Source organism: Manihot esculenta, chromosome 9 (genome assembly GCF_001659605.2).
Source record: "Manihot esculenta cultivar AM560-2 chromosome 9, M.esculenta_v8, whole genome shotgun sequence".
NCBI classification, from domain to species: domain Eukaryota; kingdom Viridiplantae; phylum Streptophyta; class Magnoliopsida; order Malpighiales; family Euphorbiaceae; genus Manihot; species Manihot esculenta.
Window position 1 is genome coordinate 11332059 of NC_035169.2, and position 21090 is coordinate 11353148.

Below are 21090 nucleotides of genomic sequence, written 5' to 3' on the forward strand. Positions count from 1 at the left end.
AAATATTTCATAGTTTTAATATTAATTAATCATGCTTATAGAAGTAATTACCATGGAATTTTAAAAAACAAGTGTTGATTAATTTTAATTATTTTTGGCAGTTGAGATTCAAATGATTAAGGAACTGAATTAACTACCCATTAGGTAAACACGGTTGATCCTTCTAATTAGCTATTAAACAAGAATCTAGGGTTTCCAAATTTGTTAATTATATTGAGATTTTTGGGGCTGTGTGGGTATATAGTGATAGATGGTAATTGTTCATTGTATGTTTGTTCTTATAAATTTATTAATTAATATTTCTATTCAATGCTGAAAATTTTTCCAATTAATTATTGACAAAAAAATTATGTAATTTTACATTTCGATTTTTTTTTTGGAAAATTTATTACTCGATGAAAAGGGCACCAAGCCCATCACAGAACAAAAATGGCCCAAGCAATATTCCCTAAGCAAAAATGGCCCAATTAAATAGGGCCATATTAGATCTAAAACCGAACCGATTTTGCATCACTAACAATTGCATAAGAATTCTTATAACTCTTGGTCATAAACCGGACCACTATTTGCCCAAATTCTTAGAATTAAAGAAAAGCTTGCACGAGAACACGGAACTAATTTAACATCACATAATAAATTCATGCAGTATTCCTTAACACAAATATGCAAACATGGCCCATATCTGCTCTGATAACTGAACTGAAAGATTTTGGTATTCAATGCAATTTCGATTTGGGCATACTTCTTTCTATTTCAAAGAATCTGTTATTTTATCTGGAACTAAATCAAACCGGCCAAATGCTTTGCCCATTTATCTGTGCGCCGCCCCCCTGTATTGTCGCATGCACAACTGCTACAAATAGCAGATTCGGTTCTCAGCTGCCTCATCCTCTTCCGCTATTGCTCCGTCCAGAATCGCAGGATTGATTCTCGATCGCGCCGTCCTGCTCATTAGCTACTCCTCCGTCCCGTCCCATTCCCTTCGTTGAAGATTCAAAGTTGGACAACCGAAAAGCTGTATATCAGGTGTGACGTGTGAGGTCAGTTTTTCAATTCACAAATTTCTCCCTTTAGGTCTAGCGGTAATTCTTCTCGTACTCATGTGGAGGTTGAAATTGTTGCCCAAAGAAAATTGAAGCAGATTTTATAAATTTGTTGAGTTTGTCAATTCTGCTTGTTAAAATCGTCCACTTTACCATTCAAAATTGCTCTCTCTTGAATGTTGAGTAACAGGAGAAAAGGCAGCACATTATATTCATAATCCTTGTTTGGAATGAAGAATTTTGCAAGAATTTAATTAAGTTGATTTTTTTTTTTTACTAATTCTCATGTTTAGAGTGAAAGAATTCAGTTTCTTAAAAAAAAGTTCACAATAATGTGAAAGAATTCATTTGAATTCTTTTATAGCAAATGATTTTTTTTTCCCAAAATAAACCCAATATATATATTCTGCATGCTGTAATGATTCTATTTGTTATAGATTATGATGATTCTCTACTTTGAATTAATGACCTTAATTGCTGCTCTTGGTAGAGGTCATCTTTCTATTTTTTTTAATTTATGAAGCAATTAGCTCTAACAGTTGCTTAAAAGTTATTCCGACTTTGACCGAGTACATTTTTGCTATTGCAGATGTTATTTCTTTTCTTGTAATTATCTTGAAAATGTTTAAATGTTTTTTTATGCATACCATGTCATTAAATTTCTTCAAATTTAACAATTGTAAGGTGTTCATTTTAAGTGATATATCTATTTTACATATTGATATCTTTGTTTAAAGCATAGATAACTTGTAGGTATTTTATGTTTTGGATTCAGGTCCAGATTACACCCCATCTATTGAATTTCAAAAAAAAAAAATCAGTTGGTTTTGGACAGTATGCAGGTGGTAGTAATCAAATTTGGGATGGTTTGAATGGTGAACGGTTAATTATTTTTTGGCAAAACTTCACCCTACAAAAATCTATCAGAATAGTAACGGATATTAGTAATGGATTTAAATCCGTTATAAATTTGTAACGGATAAGTAACGGATACTACAAAAATCTATCAGAATTCGTTATAAATTTGTAACGGATTAGTAACGGATTTTGTATTCCTTTTAGTAATTTTTATTATTTAGTAACGAATTAACAAATCCGTTACTAAATCTGTTACTTAATAAAATTATTTACAAATTTAATAACTGATTTTGAAATTTGATATAAATCCGTTACTAAATTAGCTAAAAATTAGTAACGGATCTAAATCCGTTAGTAAATTTGTTACTAAATCGGTTATTTAATAAATAAATTCAATGAATAAAATAGTAACGGATTTAATAACGAATACAATCTATTACATAATTAGTAATGGGTTTAGTAACGGATTTAATATGTTACTTTTTTTTAATAAAAAATTGATTTTTTATTTTTTGAAATTTCATATTTTCTTTTTAAGTTAGTAACGGATATAATCTGTTACTAAATCCGTTACTGATTTGAAAATTAGTAACGGATTCTATAATCTGTTACTAAATTTTAGAAAATAAAATAATGCGCTTTTATTTTAAAATCTCGCATTTTTATTTTTTATTTAATAACAGAAAAAATCTATTACTAAATTCGTTACTAATCTAAAAATTAGTAACGGATTAAAAAATCCGTTACTAAAATTTATAGAATATTATCGCCTTTTTATTTTATTTCGCCGGAGTTTTTTTTTTTTTAATTTAGTAACGGATTCAATTCGTTACTAAATCCGTTACTAATTCGCGTATTTATACACCCACCCATTTTATCTCCCTTCATTTCATTCATTTTCTTTCTTCTCCTCTCCTTATTCCTTCATTTTTCCCTTATTTTATTTTCTTCTCTTAATTATTGACTCCATTTTCTTTAATTTTCTCTCCAATTTTCTTTCATTATTAATTTTCCTTTTATCTCTTGATTTTTGTTTCACTTTCTTTATTTTCTCTCATATCCTTTTCTTTCATTTTCTTCTATTTTCCTTTATTTTCTTCCATTTTCTTCCATTTTCTCTTTCACTTTCTATCATTTTCCCTTTTCTTTCATTATTCATTCATTTACTTTCTTTTCTCTCATATATATACTCTAACTTTTTTCTTTCATTCTTTTCTATATCTTCATTTTCTCTTTATTTTTCTTCATTTTTTCTTCATCTTTCCCTCATTTTCTTTTCTTTTTTCTCTTTTTTCTTCCCCTTTTCTCATTTTCTTTAATTTTCCCCTTTTTCCTTAATTTCTCTTCATTTTTATCATTATTTTCTTCTATTTTCTTTCTTTTCTTATTTTCTCTTTTATATCTCATTTTTTTTCCATTCTCTCACATTTTTTTCAATTTTTCTCATGTTATTTTATAATAATTTTCTCATAAAATTAATAAAATTTAAAATATTAAAGTTAATATTTAATGTAAAATACAATGAAAAAATTAATAGTTTACCATAATTAAATTATTATTTAATGTAAAATATAATGAAATAAATTAATAAATTAATAAAATTTTTTAAATATTTTTTAAAAATTAACAACAATTTAATAACGAAATATAGATTTAATATATATTTTTTATTTTATCAAATTAGTAACGGATTTCTATCCGTTACTAATTTAATAAAAGTTTTAAAATATATATAATATGTAAGCTTCTGGAATTTAAAAGAGAGAGAGTTTACAGAGGAAATGTGAAGATAGAGAAAATAGAAAGAGAGAGAGGGATTACAAGTGTGTGCCTTCACAAGGGGAGAGACTCCCTTTTATAGAGAAATTTTTGGCTTTACTGTTGGGTCACAAGAAGTTTTACTGTTGTTTCACGCGGCTGGCACTGTTCATGAACAGTATTTTGTCTGTTCTTTTTACTGTAGATGAATAGTTTGTCTGCCACGTCTTTTACTGCTTTTGTCTTTGGCTGAGTAATAATTTGTCTGTCACCAGTTTTACTTTTCACAGAAAATTGTTTGCTTTACTCTGAGTCTGATGATGAAGAGGATGAAGTGTCCTGCTTCTTTTTCTTCTTCTTTTCTTTTTTATCCTTCTTTGTTTTATCCTTCTTTTTCTTTACCTTTGTGGTTTTACTTTTGATTTTAATTGCTGGTAGGATCCCGTAATAGTCATCTTCATTGCTGTTGCCTGAAGAAACCAGATTTTTATCAGAGGATGACGTTTCTGATGCTGTCGACTCTGAATCTGAGCTTGACTCTTTCTTCTTCCCTTTAGCTTTTTTCTTGGAGGTTTTAGCATATGGTCTTCTTGAAGATTTTATGCTTGAGCTGGAACTGTCTGTTTTAGCCAATTCCTGTTTTATAGATTTTAATGATCCTTCAGAACCAAGCTGTTTACACATGCTTTCGCAAATGAGCTTGTATTCTTCTGGGGTTTTAGCTGCTGCAAGCAGGGCTTGGTATTGGGCCTTTTGGGCTCCAAAACTAGGCTGCTCTTGTAGAGTCAGTTTACTACTATAAGAAATAGCAGGAAACTGGGCTTGTTTTAGAATAAGGTTTTTAACATGGGCTTCCGTGGTGGAATTCTTGAATGATCCCCACCATTTTATTTTATGTTTTTTAGCTATAATGGGAATATTTAGTTTAGTGATATAAGAGAAATCAAAGAACCACTGATATACCCAAGGAATAAAGAAATTCATACAAAAATACATTAGAGGAGGTATATACTTCTCACTTTGATGCGGTTTAAAATTTTGTTTGAAATACTGATATAATTGAGATACCTCTGAGGACAAAATATCATCAGTTATACCTCTGAAAGTCCACCATTTGAAAAACCAATTCGAAAACCTTGTGGTGGTTTTAATAGTACTGCTATCAAAATAAATTAGCCATGAATGAGTACATGTTGGATTTTGAATATTTAAAACGTTCTTCCATGCATCAATATAATCAAAATAATTATATGATGGGTAAAACCGATTTAAATTTTTTAATGCAATTGGTGTACTCAAACCTTTTACCGGCCAATCGGCAGGATGAAGAACTCTTTTTATTTTTAAGGAAGAATATAAAATTACATTTTTATTATTTCTATCAAAAGTATGTTTTACTTGAACTGAATCAGATTGTTCTAAAACATTCTGATAGTATTCTTGGGTTTTTAAAATATCCACTGGCCGGAAATACCAGTTTTCAGGATAATTTTTATGAATTACTTCCCATGGATTTACATTTTCAAAACCTTGTTCTAGTTCTATTTCAAACTCTGAATTTGTTTTAAAAGACCATTTATGAGTGCCTCCATGGAAAGATGATTGGATTTTTGGCAAATCCACAGCCTTTAACTGATTTGATAAGTCTTTACTGTCTACCGTTTGAGACAGACTAGTTGTACCATGAACGAGTACAATCGCTTTAGAGTTTAGATTCATACCTGAGGCTCCTGAAGAGGATGCCATTCCCTGCAGGGCTTTAAGGACTTCTGGGGATTGGCTTAGTTGCTCAATCCAATTTTTAAAGTCTGTCTGGCTTTGGTCTTGGGGTTTTATTTGGGTTTTATTAATTTCATCCGAATGTTCAGACAGGGCTTTAGGAGTTGGGCTTGGGCTTCTCTCCTTATCTCTATTTTTGCTCTTCTTTCGAACCATTTTGCTGTAAACATTCTCGTGTTAGAAAGTCTGGAATATTGTTTTTACTACCTTTAATAAATTCAATATCAAAATCAAAAATATTTAAAATCGCTTGCCATCTAGCAAAAATCTGTTTTGAGGCAAGGTTTTAACGTCTTTCTTTAAAACATCTTTTGCAGCTTTACGATCAATTCTAGCTAAGAATTTTTGGTTTAATAGATCAGATTGAAATTTATTTATGCAGATCACAATGCTTAGAATTTCTTTTTTAATGGTGGAGTAATTTATCTGGGTAGAGTTCCAGTGTCCCGAGGTAAACTTGATTATTCTCTCTTTACCATCTATTCTTTGTTTTAGAATTCCTCCATATCCTATATCTGAAGCATCAGTTTCTACAATCTTAAAAACCTCTGGATTAGGAAGATATAAACATGAAATTTCTTTTATTAGTGTTTTTATGTGTCTTATAATATTTGTATGTTTTTTAGTCCATGGCTTTGCATTTTTCTTTAATCTGTCATGGAGAGGTTTTATCATCCTATTTAAATTTGGATAAAAGTCTATAACATAATTTAAACATCCTAAAAACCTTTGCAGTTGGACTTTATTAGTTCTTTCATCTGGAAATTTGTCTCCAAAGACCATTGTTCTTTCAATAGGTTGGATTTTACCTTATTCTATATAGTGACCTAAAAATCTTATTTTAGTTTGGAACAAGTTCATTTTAGTTTTACTTAGTATTAACCCATTCTTTTTTATTATCATACAAAACGTTTTTAAATGTTTAAAGTGTTCTTCTATACTTCGGCTGAATATTAAAATATCATCTATATAAACTATGCAAAATTTTGAATAAGAGTTAAAAATATCATTCATTATTTTCTGAAATTCTGAAGGTGCATTTTTTAATCCAAAGAGCATTACATTTCATTCATACTGTCCAAAGGGAACAGTAAATGTCGTTTTATATCGATTTTTAGGGTCAATTTGAATCTGTCAATATCCTGACTTCATGTCGAATTTACTGAAAATATTTCCTTTAGAGGGACATTTTTCCTTTTGCTGAATCACTCATCCAGTAGTATAGCTGCTGTCAGTTGAGCAGAGGTCGTCAGCGATGCATGTGCGTGTGAATTAGGAAGATCCATGCCTTCGTTTTGTTGCATTGGATAAAAAAAATTGGGTTAGGTGTTTTAGGGGTGTTGGATCTGGATCTGGATCTGAGAAAGCTGTCGTTAGAAATCGAGATGGTTATTTAAGAGATGCAGCAGAGGAGAGACACGACATCCAGGGAAAAGACTGGTTTATTTGTTGTGGTGGCGTTGTTGGGGAAGAGGGTTAGGGCTTGATGTGTTAGGGTTTGATGTGTTAGGTCCATGCCTTTGTAGCGATGGAAAAATATGGGTTTGATGCTAATTTAAGAAAATTATGAGAGGCATCTTTGAGGACATTGAATCTGTGAGAACTGTTGTGTGGATTGCAGAGAAGCCCGATTTGTTTGTCGTGATGGTGGTATGAAAAAGAAGGATAGGGTTGAGTGTGTTAGGTTTAGAGAGCTGGAGGAGGCATTTTTTTCTTTAAATTTTAAGAGCCGGGGATTGTGAATGTACGTTTTTTAGAATTATCCATAAGCATTAATTATATATATATAATATATATATATATATTCGTTGCAGTTATATTTTTACAACTAAAATTTGTTACAATTAATTACATTAAATTGACCATAAATTAGTCTTAGTTAAAAAATAAAAACTAAACATCTAAACATCAATTAAAAAATTGTTTTTTAGTTGTTTTTATTTTTAAAAAATATACTTTAGTATATTAAATCAAAAAATAGTTTCTTTTTCTGATGATTACAACTGAATATTAATTTGATAAATGAAAAAACAAATCAATTGGATAATTCCATAATAATATATAGTTTTTTATGAAAATAATATTATATGGACTCTTATATCAAATAATTGTATATTGTAATACTGTGACATGAGATTATCTATATTAATTATTTTCGTTTTGAAATTTAATTTAAATTTTAATTCAAAAATATAATTCAATATATAATAATTTAAATAATTATATATTGATATTTGCAGTCATTTTTTATAATAATCGTTATTTTTTTTTGAAGATATTTATATAATATTAAAATTAGTGACATTTGAATTAAAATAAATTTTAAATTAAAATAATCTCTTCCACGCAATATAAAATTATTTTATTATTAAATAATTACTTAAATATATTAATACATGATTTAGTTAAACTGAGTTACCACTTAATGGAGTTTCTTCCTATTTATAATTGTTGAATAAAAATTGTTATCCTTTTAATAATTTTAGTACATATAGAATTTTATATTAAATTATTTATTTTAACTAAAATTAATTATTTATTTGATAAGTTTATATTTATTAGATTTTTTTAAAATTGAATTGTATGCTTCTTCCGTTTTTGATAATATAAATTATATCATATATGAATATTCATTAAATGTATTATTTATTTGTATTTATATATATGTATAATGATAAAAACTAATAAAAAACTTATCAGATGCTATCTTACCCTTATAGTAGAGATTATTTATATTAATTATTTTTATTTTGAAATTTAATTTTATATTTTAATTCAAAAATATAATTCAATATATAATAATTTAAATAATTATATATTGATATTTGCAGTGGTTTTTAATAATATTGGTTATTTATTTTGTAAGATGTTTTTATAATATTAAAATTAGTACATTTGAATTAAAATAGTTTTATAATTAAAATAATATCTTCCGCATAATATAAAATTATTTTATTATTAAATAATTATTTAAATATATCAATACACGATTTAGTTAAATTGAGTTACCATTGAACGGTATAAATGTTGTTGACTTTCATCCTATTTATAATTGTTGAATAAAAATTGCTACCTTTTAGTGATTTTAGTGCATATAGAATTTTAGATAAAGTTATTTATTTTAACTAAAACTAATTACCTATTTAATAAGTTTATATGTATTAGATATTTTTTTAAAACAAATAAATTTGATGCTTCTTCCATTTTTATAATATAAATTATAACATATGTGAATATTTATTAAATGTATTATTTATGTGTTCGTTTTCTTTTTCTCTTTCTCTGTTATTTTTATTAATCCTTTTTTTAGATGCTGTTAATATTAATAGCACTTTAGCGATAAAAATCCACATTAATTTTGAGATTCCAGAAGAAGTTGATTTTGTAAAAAAGTAATACATCAAAACGTAATACAAATTTTAATTGAATATATATATATATATATTTTATGATTTCTCATTGTAACTTGCCTGAAAATATAACAAAAATTGAAAAAGCAGAAGTAATTGAAGAACCTTCAATTGATCTAGAAGCAGAGAGAAATGCCAACAAAAGAACTATTGAAGAATTACTTTCATTAGATATTCATACCGAGAAGGTATATACATATTTTTTAATTTTCTATCCCTTTATTTGAATATTATTTAATATATTTTGAAAACAGATGTTAAGTTCTCATGGCAACAATTAAAAATATAGATTCAACAACCGGTTGATGGTATAAAGCGTGTCCTCGTTGTAAGAGTAGCACAAGGAATTATATTGATACTATTTAGTATAACAATAAATGTGACATGTTGAAGAATCTCCGGTGCCTTGGTATTTTTTTTTTTACTGATTATAGGTTTTTCAAGTTAAAAAATAAATTAATAATATTATTTATATATTCATTACTTTGTAAGTATAAACTGAGCATTGTTTTTGACGATACAACACTAATTACTACATTTGTTGTATTCGAGAGGCTTGCGGCTGATCTCATTAGAATTTTTGCATCTACGTGAGTTAACAGCATAAGAAACAGAGCATCAATTCCATCAATTGTGACAAAAATATATAATAGAATATTTTAAGTCATCTTGAGCTCACGGGTGAAAAACACCTCTGAAATTGTATTTAGAGTAATCCAAATTTTTAGTGATGATAATATTCCAGAGTTCCGTTATTGTTCAAAGCCCCCTTTTCAAAAAAAAAAAGAAAGAACATGTTCGCAAAAAGTTAGTCATATTTGATGTCAAAAATTTTGATGCTTCTCATTTAGCATTAACGGTTGGTTCTTCTCAATCCGAACCTCTAACAAAATCTGAATTAGTTAATGATTTAACCTTAACCAGTTAGAATGGGCTATCAAAAAACGTAAGATCAAAGTATATCTTTAATATTTTTTATTAATTAAAATTTTTTTGAGTCATATTTTTTTTTTTGAAATAACAAGAAAATTTCTTTAATTCAAAGAGAACAAAGAAACAATATGAGGAGGAGGGATATCAATCCAAACTCTTGACCTGACTCAGAATGAGCCGATGTTGCTAGAACATGAGCGACATCATTCGCAGATCTATGAACAAAAACACACTTTGCTTCCTCATAACTAGATAGAAGCAGTTTACAATCTTGAACCAAAAGGCCAAAAGACGATAAATCATCTAACAAAACACAATTAATTAACTGACATCACAAGTACCTGAGCATCCAATTCGAAAAGAACTCGATCCCATCCACACTCTTTAATTATAAGAATTTTTTGTTTCTGCAGGAAAAGTGAATACTATATTATGATAGATAAAAATATACTATTCACATTCAATTCTTATTTTTATTATTTTTTTGTTAAGTATAATGCAGAAGATGAATTTTATGTCTAAATTTTCTTACTTCCTAATATCTATTAAAAATAGTCTCTCATATGCTTCCCACAAATCTGGCTTTATTGAAAAGGAAAAAACAAAGCATAGATAAAAAGAGAATATGGTTCAGAAAATGACATTAATGAGAAGAGAAAAATGTATATTACTTTTTAAGTATTTTGTTTTATTATTTCTTTTATTTCATAAAATTGGTAAAATTTGTTCTGCTCAAATATTTTAGTTATGTTGTCTACTTTTAATCAATCAGTTTAGATATTAAAAGAAAGCTGAAGTACTTTCACTAAAATTAATAACTTTAGGAATTTTATTTTTTAAAATAGAGAAATCATAATATTAACATTTACAAATAAAAAATAATTATTTTATTTTAACGTATAAAAATAAATTTTTTAGTTAAATTAAACAATAATTAAAATACTACTAACATACATAAAACAAAAAAAAATATACAATTAAAAACATTAATATTTTTTTAGTTGTCGTTTTTCTTAATAAAAAAGGGAAGCCATGCCAGCCAACCAAAAAAAAAAAAAAAAATCCATTTATATATATCTCTCTTTTCAATTTTACTATCCGTTTTTCCCTGGAAAATTGAGAGCTTCTTCTGATCCCTCTATAAACTTGAAAAGAAAGAGAGCAGTTTGCTTTGTTATTTTTAACTTCGTGGCCTTTCCTAAAGACCCCTCTTCAGATCTACTTGCTTCGTCTACTAGATACAGATTGCAGAGAGAGGTGGACGACGAGAGATACATATATAGATACACACAAGAGATTGAGAGAGAGACAGAGCACAGAAGGTAAAACTGATCTTTTTTTTTTTTTACAAAAAGCCCTAGACTTTGAGGTTTTTCAGTCGTTTAATTTGACCTACAATGTTTTCAGATCCGAGCTGCGGGTTTCTGATTTTCTTTTGTTTGTGAGTCGTTTCTGTATTTGAAGGTAGGAATTATACTTTTGTAAAAGGAAGGTTATTTTAATTCTTTTTTCCCCTCTTCATTTATGTTAGTTGATAGTGATTCGGGTTTTTGTTTCATTTCTTAATCTGTTTTGTTTTAATGAGATCTGAGATGAGTTTTAAGATTCTTTTTTTTTTAAGAATTTTCTGGTGGATTTTGGTATTAGCTTTTGGTGGGTTGTTTTTAGCTTGTAGTAATGTGCTGAATATGTTAGAGTTAAACTTAATTTAGAAGTTGGTTTTGGAAAGAGTATTTGCGAGTATGTGAAGCGAAGTACAGTATATGGCTTTGTGGATTTTTTTGTCTTTCTAATTATTCTGGTCTTTGGAATAATATAGTTGATACTAGTTGTTTTTGTGCTGCTGGTTCTAATGGTTGTTTTATTCTCTGTCCTACAAAACCATTCTTGGCTTTTGCTTCCTCTGCACAGCAGATTGAATATTATAAACCGACTGATGAACAACATCATTGTTTCAGAATCAATGATGTGTTATTGTAGATATTATAAACCAACAAAATATTAGCCGTTGAAGGCTAAACTGTTAACAAACCATGTTTATCTATGTCCATCCCTCATGTCATACAAAGTCGGTGCCTGAGAAATATATGAGCAACTGAACAATGACATAATCAAGCTAGATAACATGTAGGTATTTTATGTTTTGGATTCAGGTTCAGATATTTGACCTGTTTACTCCCCATCTATTGAATTTCAAAAAAAAAAAATCAGTTGGTTTTGGAGAGTATGCAGGTGGTAGTAATCAAATTTGGGATGGTTTGAACAGTGAAAGGTTAATTATTTTTTGCAAAGCTTCAATGAGTTTAAAATGTATAAAAGGAGGTAACATAGGATTTTTATTTGTTTGGTATGAGGTCTGAAACTTATATCTAAACCTTCTGAAATTGGGTTGTTTATGGTTGATATTTGTGATTTTTTTGTGGGTAATCATTGGAGATTCTGGTGGAAGATAAGATGACTGATTTGCAATTTTGCTTTTTGTACTTTATGTTTTTCTCTTCCTCCAGTTTATTTGGGTTTTTGATGTATCTATATATGCAGGTATTTAGTTAGGACTTACACTGTTAGTTTTTCTTTGTAGTTGAAGTAACTGGAACCTAAATAAGGCAAAGAAAATGAAGAAGAGAAACCAAACAAGTGATGCTATGGATAGCAAGGACCGTAATTGGGACTTCAAAAAGATTATGAAAGACATTGAGTTTTTGGGTATTTATCTGTTTTCTCTAATCTTATCTTTTTAACTACTGCATAGTAAATGTTTAATGGCTGATATTAACAAATGGAAATTACATTTCAGGGAGTTCTCTAGTTGTAAGCATAGTTGATTAACAAGTCACATTGGAATGAGTCTCCCTTCTGAACAATTCTTAAAAAAACAAGTTGATGGAGATCAATAATAATAATGAATAATGATAATAAAGCTCCACTCCCAACAATCAGGAATTGGAGTGCAGAAATATATATTTGACTTGCATTTGATGAAGATCCATAGTGAATGATAGTAGGATGGGCCGGATGTTATCAAGAAGTCGGAGCATTGAGATTGATAATAGTAAGCTTTTATCCAGCATTCTTTAACTTTGATACTTTCCATCCAGATGCCTCACATATGACATGGAAAGAGAGGAAAGACTTGGAGAACCAGAAAGTAGTGTCTCTCGGGGGCAAGGTAAGATCTGTGTATCTGGCAAGACACACACCTGAAATGTTTTCAATTACCAAGGTGAGGTTTCTGCCTTGAAAGCTATCTAAATATTTCTATTCTATTTGTGTCTTCAACACAGCCTCCAAAGAAACAAAGGCTGCCTTTAAGTGTAGCACGTGTGCAAATGAAGAAACAAAAGGAAAGAGAGGAGAAAATGCTTCAAGAGGTAATTCATTTTTTTGAAATTGCTAATTCATTTGACTGCACAAGCCCTTTCATTATTATGATGAATGTGCTAATAGTTCTATATTATAGAATATGATTCTTGGACGCTTTGGAGGTAAGCTTGGTGGTGGGGCTAAAAGATCAGTAGAAAAGCGCAAACCCGAGAATGGGGTGCTGAGATCAAGCGATGGTTATTTCAGAAATGGTGTACTTGATGTGAAGCATATGTTAAACCCAGCCCCATCAAAAAATAATGATTCTGGTAACCACATGGTTGGTAAAGGGAAGAAGAAGGAGAGTGGAAAGAAGAATCGAGGAAAGAAGAAAGGTGGTGGTAGAAAGCGCCATTGAACACACATGATTGTAATCTTTGCCTACAGGACGAGTAGAATCTTCAACTGCTGGATCCCAAATGACGCCGAGAAGGATACTCGTTTTTGCCTATGCTCTTCAGTTTTTGCTCATTCTTACTTGCAGTTCCTAAGTAGTTAAGTTATATGACTCCTTGTTTTCCTTTAAAAAAAAAAATATGGAATTTTTAGAGTAACTCAACACACAAAGATACTGCATTAGTAGCTGTAAACAATTGGATCTTACGGCCGGAACGAGCCAATTTATTCAGTAAGAACAGTGATGCAATTCAATCCCATTACTTCAAGGTGTGCTTGCTTACTGCATTGCAGGGGGATGATTTTAATTGTATACAGAGAAAAGAGAGGTATTTCCAAAGAGAAAATGAAATTGAACAAAAATTGTGAAGGCTTGAATTCAATTAATAACTTAAAAAATTACATATTATACCTTTAAACGTGTAAAATCATTTTAATACCTTTAAAAAATTTATTATTTAGTTTACACAGTTTAATAAAATTAATTATTTAATTTATATATTTTTCTTTATCTATTTAAATGGTTGTTATTTGTAAAATAATTAAAATATCTTTGTTTTTAATCAGTTTTATAATTTTAAAATCATAATTATTTAATCATTACAATAAATAAAAATATCAAATAATAAGCAGTTTGAAAAAATAAAAATATTTTAATATATTTTTAAAAATCTAAAAATTAAATAATAATTTTCTAATAATATTAATAACAAAATCTTAGACTACCTATTAGGGTTTTTGGAATTTGGGCTCCAAAAATCAATTGAAACCAGCCCAGTGTAAAAACCCAAAACTTAAAACCCAAGTAAAGGCTTAAACCCTAGCTTTGTTGCTGTGCTGCTTTCTTCTCTTCCATGTATAGTAATGTAGATCAGAATTCAGAAGAAGAAAAGCACCCATAGATTTGAACTCGTTAATGTCCTCACTAATGGCTTCTTTAACCCTCTCTAAAATTTACAAAGCTCGGCTTTATCCTATTATCCCCAGACTTTCACTCCCATATTTCATCAGTCCCTTCCATTTCTGCACTTTAACCCAAGATCCAGTCTCCACAGTCACAGAAATCCCGCCACCTAGCTCACAACACCAGTACGAAAACGAGTCTCTAAATGGGGCTCCGGAGAATCAAAAGCAGCAGCGGATCATGCGAGGTAAGCGTCCGAACCCAGAAAAATTAGAGGATATAATATGCAGAATGATGGCTAGTCGGGCTTGGACGACCCGGTTGCAGAACTCGATCCGGGATTTGGTCCCCGAGTTTGACCACTCTTTAGTCTATAATGTTCTGCACGGTGCTCGCAACTCTGAGCATGCACTCCAGTTCTTTAGGTGGGTTGAACGGGCTGGGTTTTTCCAACACGACCGTGAGACCCATATGAAGATTATTGAGATTTTGGGTCGAGCTGCGAAGCTTAATCACGCTCGTTGTATTCTATTGGATATGCCAAAGAAGGGTGTTCAGTGGGATGAGGATATGTTCGTAGTGCTAATTGAGAGTTATGGTAAGGCTGGGATAGTTCAAGAAGCTGTTAAGATATTTCAGAAAATGGCTGAATTGGGTGTGGAAAGGTCAATTAAGAGTTATGATGCTTTGTTTAAGGTGATTTTGAGAAGAGGGAGGTATATGATGGCTAAGAGGTTTTTTAATAAGATGTTGAGTGAAGGGATTGAGCCGACTAGGCATACTTATAACATTATGCTTTGGGGTTTCTTCTTGTCATTGAGGTTTGAAACAGCCATGAGGTTTTATGAGGACATGAAGAGTAGAGGGATATCCCCTGATGTGGTTACGTATAATACAATGATCAATGGGTATTTTAGATTTAGAAAGATGGAGGAGGCAGAGAAGGTGTTTGTGGAGATGAAGGGGAAGAACATAGCTCCTACAGTTATTAGTTATACAACTATGATTAAAGGGTATGTGGCCGTAGATAGAGTGGATGACGGGCTGAGGTTGCTTGAGGAGATGAAGTCATTTGGTATCAATCCTAATGCTCAAACTTATTCGACTTTGTTGCCAGGGCTTTGTTCTGCTGGGAAAATGACAGAAGCTAAAGAGATTTTGAAGGAGATGGTGGCGAGGCATCTTGCTCCGAAGGATAATTCCATATTTATGAGTTTGTTGTCTAGCCAGTGCAAGGCTGGAGATTTGAGAGCTGCTGAGGATGTGCTAAAGGCAATGATACGATTGAGCATACCAACGGAGGCTGGCCATTATGGTGTCTTGATAGAAAATTTCTGTAAGGCTGAGGAGTATGATAGGGCGATGAAGTTGTTGGATAAACTTATTGAGAAGGAAATTATTTTGAGGCCACAGAGTAATATGGAAATGGAGTCCAGTGCTTATAACTCTATGATTCAGTATCTTTGCAGTCATGGGCAAACAGGAAAAGCAGAAATTTTTTTCCGGCAGTTGATGAAAAAGGGCGTTCAGGATCCAAATGCCTTTAATAATTTGATCCGTGGGCATTCAAAAGAAGGGTGTCCTGATTCTGCTTTTGAAATTATGAAGATCATGGGTAGGAGAGGGGTTCCTCGAGATGCAGATGCTTACATGTTGCTGATTGAGAGCTACCTTAGGAAAGGTGAGCCTGCTGATGCGAAAACAGCTTTGGATGCAATGATCGACGAAGGGCATGTCCCAGATTCATCAGTATTCAGGTCAGTGATGGAGAGTCTGTTTGAGGATGGGAGGGTTCAAACTGCTAGCCGAGTTATGAAGAGTATGGTGGATAAGGGAGTGAAGGAGAATACAGACTTGGTACCTAAGATTTTGGAAGCTCTCCTCACGAGAGGGCATGTTGAGGAAGCCCTTGGACGAATTGAGCTACTAATGCATAGTGGGTATCATGTCAATTTTGATGATCTTCTGTCTGTTCTTAGTGAGAAAGGCAAGACTATTGCTGCTCTTAAGTTATTAGACTTTGCATTGGAGAGGGACTTTAACGTAGACTTTAAAAGCTATGATAAAGTGTTGGATGCTCTCTTAGCTTCAGGGAAGACTCTTAATGCATATTCAATACTGTGTAAAATCACGGAGAAAGGAGGTGTCACAGATTGGAGTAGCTGTGAGGATTTGATTAAGAGTCTTAATCAGGAGGGTAACACAAAGCAGGCTGATATTCTCTCAAGAATGATAAAGGGAGGGGAGAAATCTCGTGAAAACAAGAAAGGAAAGAAACAGGCTGCTGTTTAATTGCAGTGCTTTTAATTTTTCGTTGGTTTAATGGTTAGGATACAGTTCAACGTTCCATGGAAAATTGTTACTCATTTCATTGAGTATAATAAGTTTTTGAGGAAGCAATGTAAAATTGTTCTGTTTAATCATTTTGAAGATAAGGTGTTGTTCCTTCAAACGGGAAACATTTTTCATGTTGAATTATTTCGAAGAGTTGAATTAGACAGGATGTTCTCAACTTTTAGATGGTTCTAATACTTGAGAATTGCAGAGGATGGATTGTTTCTGATCTTATTTGTTGCTAATGTCATCCTTGAAATTATTTCTTTGTGCACATTGTGATCTTTATATAATTGCTTTAATCTAGTTTCCAACTCCAAAATCAGAATCAAATGTTATAATGGGATAGCTGGCTGCTGCCAAGCTCTGGAAACTAATAAAATATTTTACTCCCTCAAAGCTAGTGCTTCTTGTGATACTGATGTTGCTCATATTACAGGTAAGCTACATTTTATACATGTTGCTAAGCTTCCTTCATCTATATGTAGTATAAGCTCTATTTCCCATGGCTAATTTCATTTCTATTATCAATTATCTGAAGGTACATGATCTTTCACTGCAAGAAACCATTTTTTTTTTCTGGCAGTCGTGCTATAGATATGCCGAGTCCTCTTTAGGAGTAGGCTAGAACCAGAAGTAACTCATTGGTGGTGGGTGCTGGATAGTGTAATATGGATATGCTGATATCCAGCTCAAAATTTTTCCTGTATAGATATTTTGTGTAGTGCGTATTTTTTCTTTTTTCCTTTTTTTTTTGCCCTTGAATAATAATGTAATTTTACTTGTATATATATTTTATTCCATGGCCAAGAAATGGTTGCGGAGTTCTCTTCTCAAGTATAAGAAGGGCTTTTTCTGTGTGGGTAAATATCTATGGTGGTTTTGGCCTGTGGCTTTTTTGGACGATAATCTGATAGTTTGCATCTTATCATCCCGGGCTTTCCAAGTTGGCAAGTTCTACCCTTCCTTTCAAAAAAAAAAAAAACCTTCCGTGGAAATTGGTAAAGCAAGAAATAGCTGCCTGGTGAACTTGATTCCATAGTCTTTGGGAGCAATTTAAACACAATATTCATAGGAGCTTTTTTTTAAAAAAAAAAAAAAAAATTAATATTCATAAAAACTATTCAAATTTGAACCGTAATCAATGTGGGTATCCATTTTAATTGAATAGTTGGGATCCAGAGCCAATCTAATCTCATTTAACAACCTCTTAATTTGAGAATTATGCTGCATATTATAATTTTTTCAAAAAAAAATCATGATTTCCCATATTTTGAATATCACTTTTGTATTTCTAAATTTAAAACATAATTTTCAAATGATTGTTTGACCTGTAATATTAATTGCATAACAGCAAATATTATTATCCCTATAGAAAATTCACAATAAGTTGAGGTGATTAATCATTCCAAATCATAGCTGGCTAATTTGCAAAATATCTTTTAGATATAACATGTTTACCCAAACATGCCCTTACGGCCATATCCCCTTTATAAACCCTTGTCTTCCTAAAAAATCTTATCCTTCCTAACTCGCCCCCTCTCTTTATCCTTACCAGTTCAGTGTTAAGAGGATAGCCATGGCGACCGCTTCAGCCTCCTCTCTGGTTCTTCCTTCTCTGGGTCCTAAAACTCTATCCCCCTGCAACCCCAACACACCCACTTCTCTCTTTTTTGTCTCTCCTTCCTCTTCTCTTAGGCTTCACGCCAAGCCCATTTCAATTCCCCCTTCAATTTTTCATTCCTTGGGAGCTCTCCGACAACCCTTTTCCTCTCGCTTCGTTCCCAACGTCGCTGTTTCTTCCGAGTTCGGACAAGAAGAGGAGGTCGCTAGCGACGGACATGATGCCGCTCTCTCTCCCGACCTCAAATTGTTTGTGGGTAATCTTCCCTTCAGCGTTGACAGTTCTCAGCTTGCTGGCTTGTTTGAAAGCGCTGGAAATGTTGAGATGGTTGAGGTATTCTTGGCCTTTTTTCTGTAATTTACTCTTGTAGTACCTGTTTATAATTTGCATTCTGAAAGCATCTCTTTCCCCCTTCTTTTACTATTGAAACAAACTTTGAGATGCTGAGGTCCTTTTCTGTTTTTCGTTTTGGATAGGTGATATATGACAAAGTAACTGGGAGAAGCAGAGGATTTGGATTTGTGACTATGTCAACTATTGAGGAAGTTGAAGCAGCTGTCCAACAGTTCAATGGCTATGTAAGTTGAATCGTGCCTTCCTTATGTTTTGTGAACATCACTTGGTAATGTGTTGCATCTATGTCTGTATGTGTCTCAGAATGGATTGGTGAAAAGGTTTTAAGACTACTTGCTTTTTGATTGAGACTCTTTCCCTAATTGTTGAAATCAAAAGTACTATTTTGGCGAATGAAAGCTTAGTTTTAGGTGGGGCTGAAATTCACTGGAGTTTACTTATGCTTTGTCTGGATTTGGGGGAATTGGTGAGAAAAGAAAAGAAAATCCAATTTTTTAAAATTCTCTTGGAGAAGAGAAGAGAAGTTGTATTTCTTTTCCCCTTAAAATGAGCCCAAAACCTTTGGTGGGAAATGGAGAGAAGTGGAGAGAATTAAAGATTATTTGTGTTGAAAATCACTTGGTGGGAAATGGTGACAAAATGGAGAGAATTAAGATTATTTGTGTTAAAAATCCTTTAATGTCCCTTTAGTTTAAAGTTTCTCTTCTTAAAATTGTAAGGGGATAGTAGTCATTTTTCATCTTTTCTTTAAAGAGAAATTATATTTATCTTCTCTTCTAAAAAACCTATTCAAACAATGAGAAGGAAGTTAAATTTCTATTTTTTTCTTTTCTCTTTATTTCTCCTTCTTAGTTTCTCCTCATTTCCCCCATACAATTAAGGATCCAAACAAAGGGTTAGTGGAGAATAAATGTGCCTCTCTGTCCTACCTGTGTGATAGATTATATTCTGTGTTTAAGGTTAATGCATCTGAGCAAGTATTTTTTACAATTGCAGGAACTTGAGGGTAGGGCATTGAGGGTGAATTCTGGACCTCCTCCTCAGAGGGAAGCTTCTTTTTCTAGAGGTCCACGAGGTGGTGACACCTTTGATTCTGCCAACCGGTTGTATGTTGGCAACCTTTCTTGGAGTGTTGATAGCATGGCACTCGAGTCCTTCTTCAGTGAGCAAGGGAAGGTTCTGGATGCTAAGGTGGTTTATGACAGAGAGAGTGGTAGATCAAGGGGATTTGGTTTTGTTACTTACAGTTCAGCTGAGGAGGTTGAAAATGCCATCGAGTCCTTGAATGGCACTGTAAGTTTATTTTTCTCTTTTTTGTGATGATATATTTATTGTTCAAATAATCTTCAGGTTGCTGCCTTGTGCTGAATCTGATATGCTCATAGTTTTGAACCAGGCTTTCTATGTTGATACTAAATAATGTTATAGTTATGCATTTTCTTGTATTGTTGACTTCATGTTGATTTGCATCCAATTCTAGTTAGTAGGTTTCTACATTAGAATTTTTGCAAGAGCTTTCTAATATGTGTTTCATCTAGCTGGCTCACTGAATGATACATGATGTTTGTTTACATCCCATTTTGAAGTTAAATATTTCATACATTAGTCATGATGAAACTATTCTTAACAGGAACCTGATGCTTAATTATGTCATTTGTCAATGTGCTTCTAATTATAAATAGCTGCAGGTTGATCTGTACTTTGTGAAATTTGTTTGGTGCAGGAATTGGATGGCAGAGCAATTCGCGTCTCTGTTGCGGAAGCCAGGCCAAGGCGTCAATTTTGAGTGCAATACTTTTCCTGTATTCTCGGTGAACAGATGCTGCAGGTGCCTTATCTTTTTGAAATATATGCGTGTGCATGAACAAAATGATTATCTAAACTTAATAATGTCTGATCCATCTTCTAGCTCCCAGCTAGTTGTTTTTTTTTTCTTTTGATTCTGATGAGACCATTGAGTGTTACGTCTATAGACACAAGTACTTTCAACCTAAAACCTCAAATTTCTGTGACAGGGACTTGGAAGATGAGCAACTGCAATCTGTGGCTGCATGGGTGTTCTTGAAACATACGCCAAATGATCCTTGTTCCTAAATTGCTTCTACAAATGACAGCCATGTGTGTCTTAGATGCATGCATTTAGATGAACAAGAGCCCTGCATTGAAACTTCTTGATGTATGTTTTGGGTGCCAGTACCATAAGAATTATCATTTTAGGACTATTTATAGATTTAATGTATCCGTTATTGAGCTTGGCTTTACCATATGTGGTGTGCAAGAACATCTTTTCATTAAAAATTCTCCTCTCGCAGGAGGAGGTTCTACCTTTTCAAA

At 31.8% G+C, this 21090-nt stretch overlaps 3 protein-coding genes across 5 annotated transcripts; all 3 read left to right on the plus strand.

The window, feature by feature from the left end:
• Window positions 1–740: 740 nt before the first annotated feature.
• On the plus strand, window positions 741–13809 carry LOC110622285. Of its 3 annotated transcripts, XM_021766750.2 has the most exons (6): window positions 10822–11103; window positions 11189–11245; window positions 12363–12487; window positions 12880–12950; window positions 13066–13152; window positions 13242–13809. In XM_021766750.2, the coding sequence occupies exons 3-6, from the start codon at window positions 12397–12399 to the stop codon at window positions 13500–13502; spliced, it is 510 nt and encodes a 169-aa protein (XP_021622442.1). In that variant the 5' UTR covers window positions 10822–11103; window positions 11189–11245; window positions 12363–12396; the 3' UTR covers window positions 13503–13809. The 3 variants fall into 3 exon arrangements, with proteins under 3 accessions (XP_043816186.1, XP_021622442.1, XP_021622444.1); XM_043960251.1 differs by lacking the exons at window positions 10822–11103; window positions 11189–11245 and adding an exon at window positions 741–1040; XM_021766752.2 differs by lacking the exon at window positions 11189–11245 and having other exon boundaries at window positions 10823–11103.
• A 540-nt stretch (window positions 13810–14349) lies between these two features.
• Window positions 14350–17052, plus strand: LOC110623090 (pentatricopeptide repeat-containing protein At2g37230). The gene has a single exon (XM_021767961.2). It carries the CDS (start codon window positions 14457–14459, stop codon window positions 16734–16736), a length of 2280 nt encoding a protein of 759 aa, XP_021623653.2. The 5' UTR covers window positions 14350–14456; the 3' UTR covers window positions 16737–17052.
• Window positions 17053–18281: 1229 nt separating this feature from the next.
• LOC110623448 (29 kDa ribonucleoprotein, chloroplastic) lies at window positions 18282–21090 on the plus strand. Its single transcript, XM_021768397.2, has 5 exons — window positions 18282–18735; window positions 18879–18980; window positions 19753–20049; window positions 20480–20584; window positions 20772–21090. The coding sequence occupies exons 1-4, from the start codon at window positions 18358–18360 to the stop codon at window positions 20540–20542; spliced, it is 840 nt and encodes a 279-aa protein (XP_021624089.1). The 5' UTR covers window positions 18282–18357; the 3' UTR covers window positions 20543–20584; window positions 20772–21090.

Coding starts and splice junctions, on each gene's coding strand:
- LOC110623448 (XM_021768397.2), top strand. CDS start 18,358: ATGGCGACCGCTTCAGCCTCCTCTCTGGTTCTTCCTTCTCTGGGTCCT. Junction 18,736..18,878: donor GAAATGTTGAGATGGTTGAG/GTATTCTTGGCC, acceptor CGTTTTGGATAG/GTGATATATGACAAAGTAAC. Junction 20,050..20,479: donor TCGAGTCCTTGAATGGCACT/GTAAGTTTATTT, acceptor TGTTTGGTGCAG/GAATTGGATGGCAGAGCAAT.
- LOC110622285 (XM_043960251.1), top strand. CDS start 12,397: ATGAAGAAGAGAAACCAAACAAGTGATGCTATGGATAGCAAGGACCGT. Junction 12,488..12,879: donor GAAAGACATTGAGTTTTTGG/GTATTTATCTGT, acceptor CTTTCCATCCAG/ATGCCTCACATATGACATGG. Junction 12,951..13,065: donor TAGTGTCTCTCGGGGGCAAG/GTAAGATCTGTG, acceptor TCTTCAACACAG/CCTCCAAAGAAACAAAGGCT.
- LOC110623090 (XM_021767961.2), top strand. CDS start 14,457: ATGTCCTCACTAATGGCTTCTTTAACCCTCTCTAAAATTTACAAAGCT.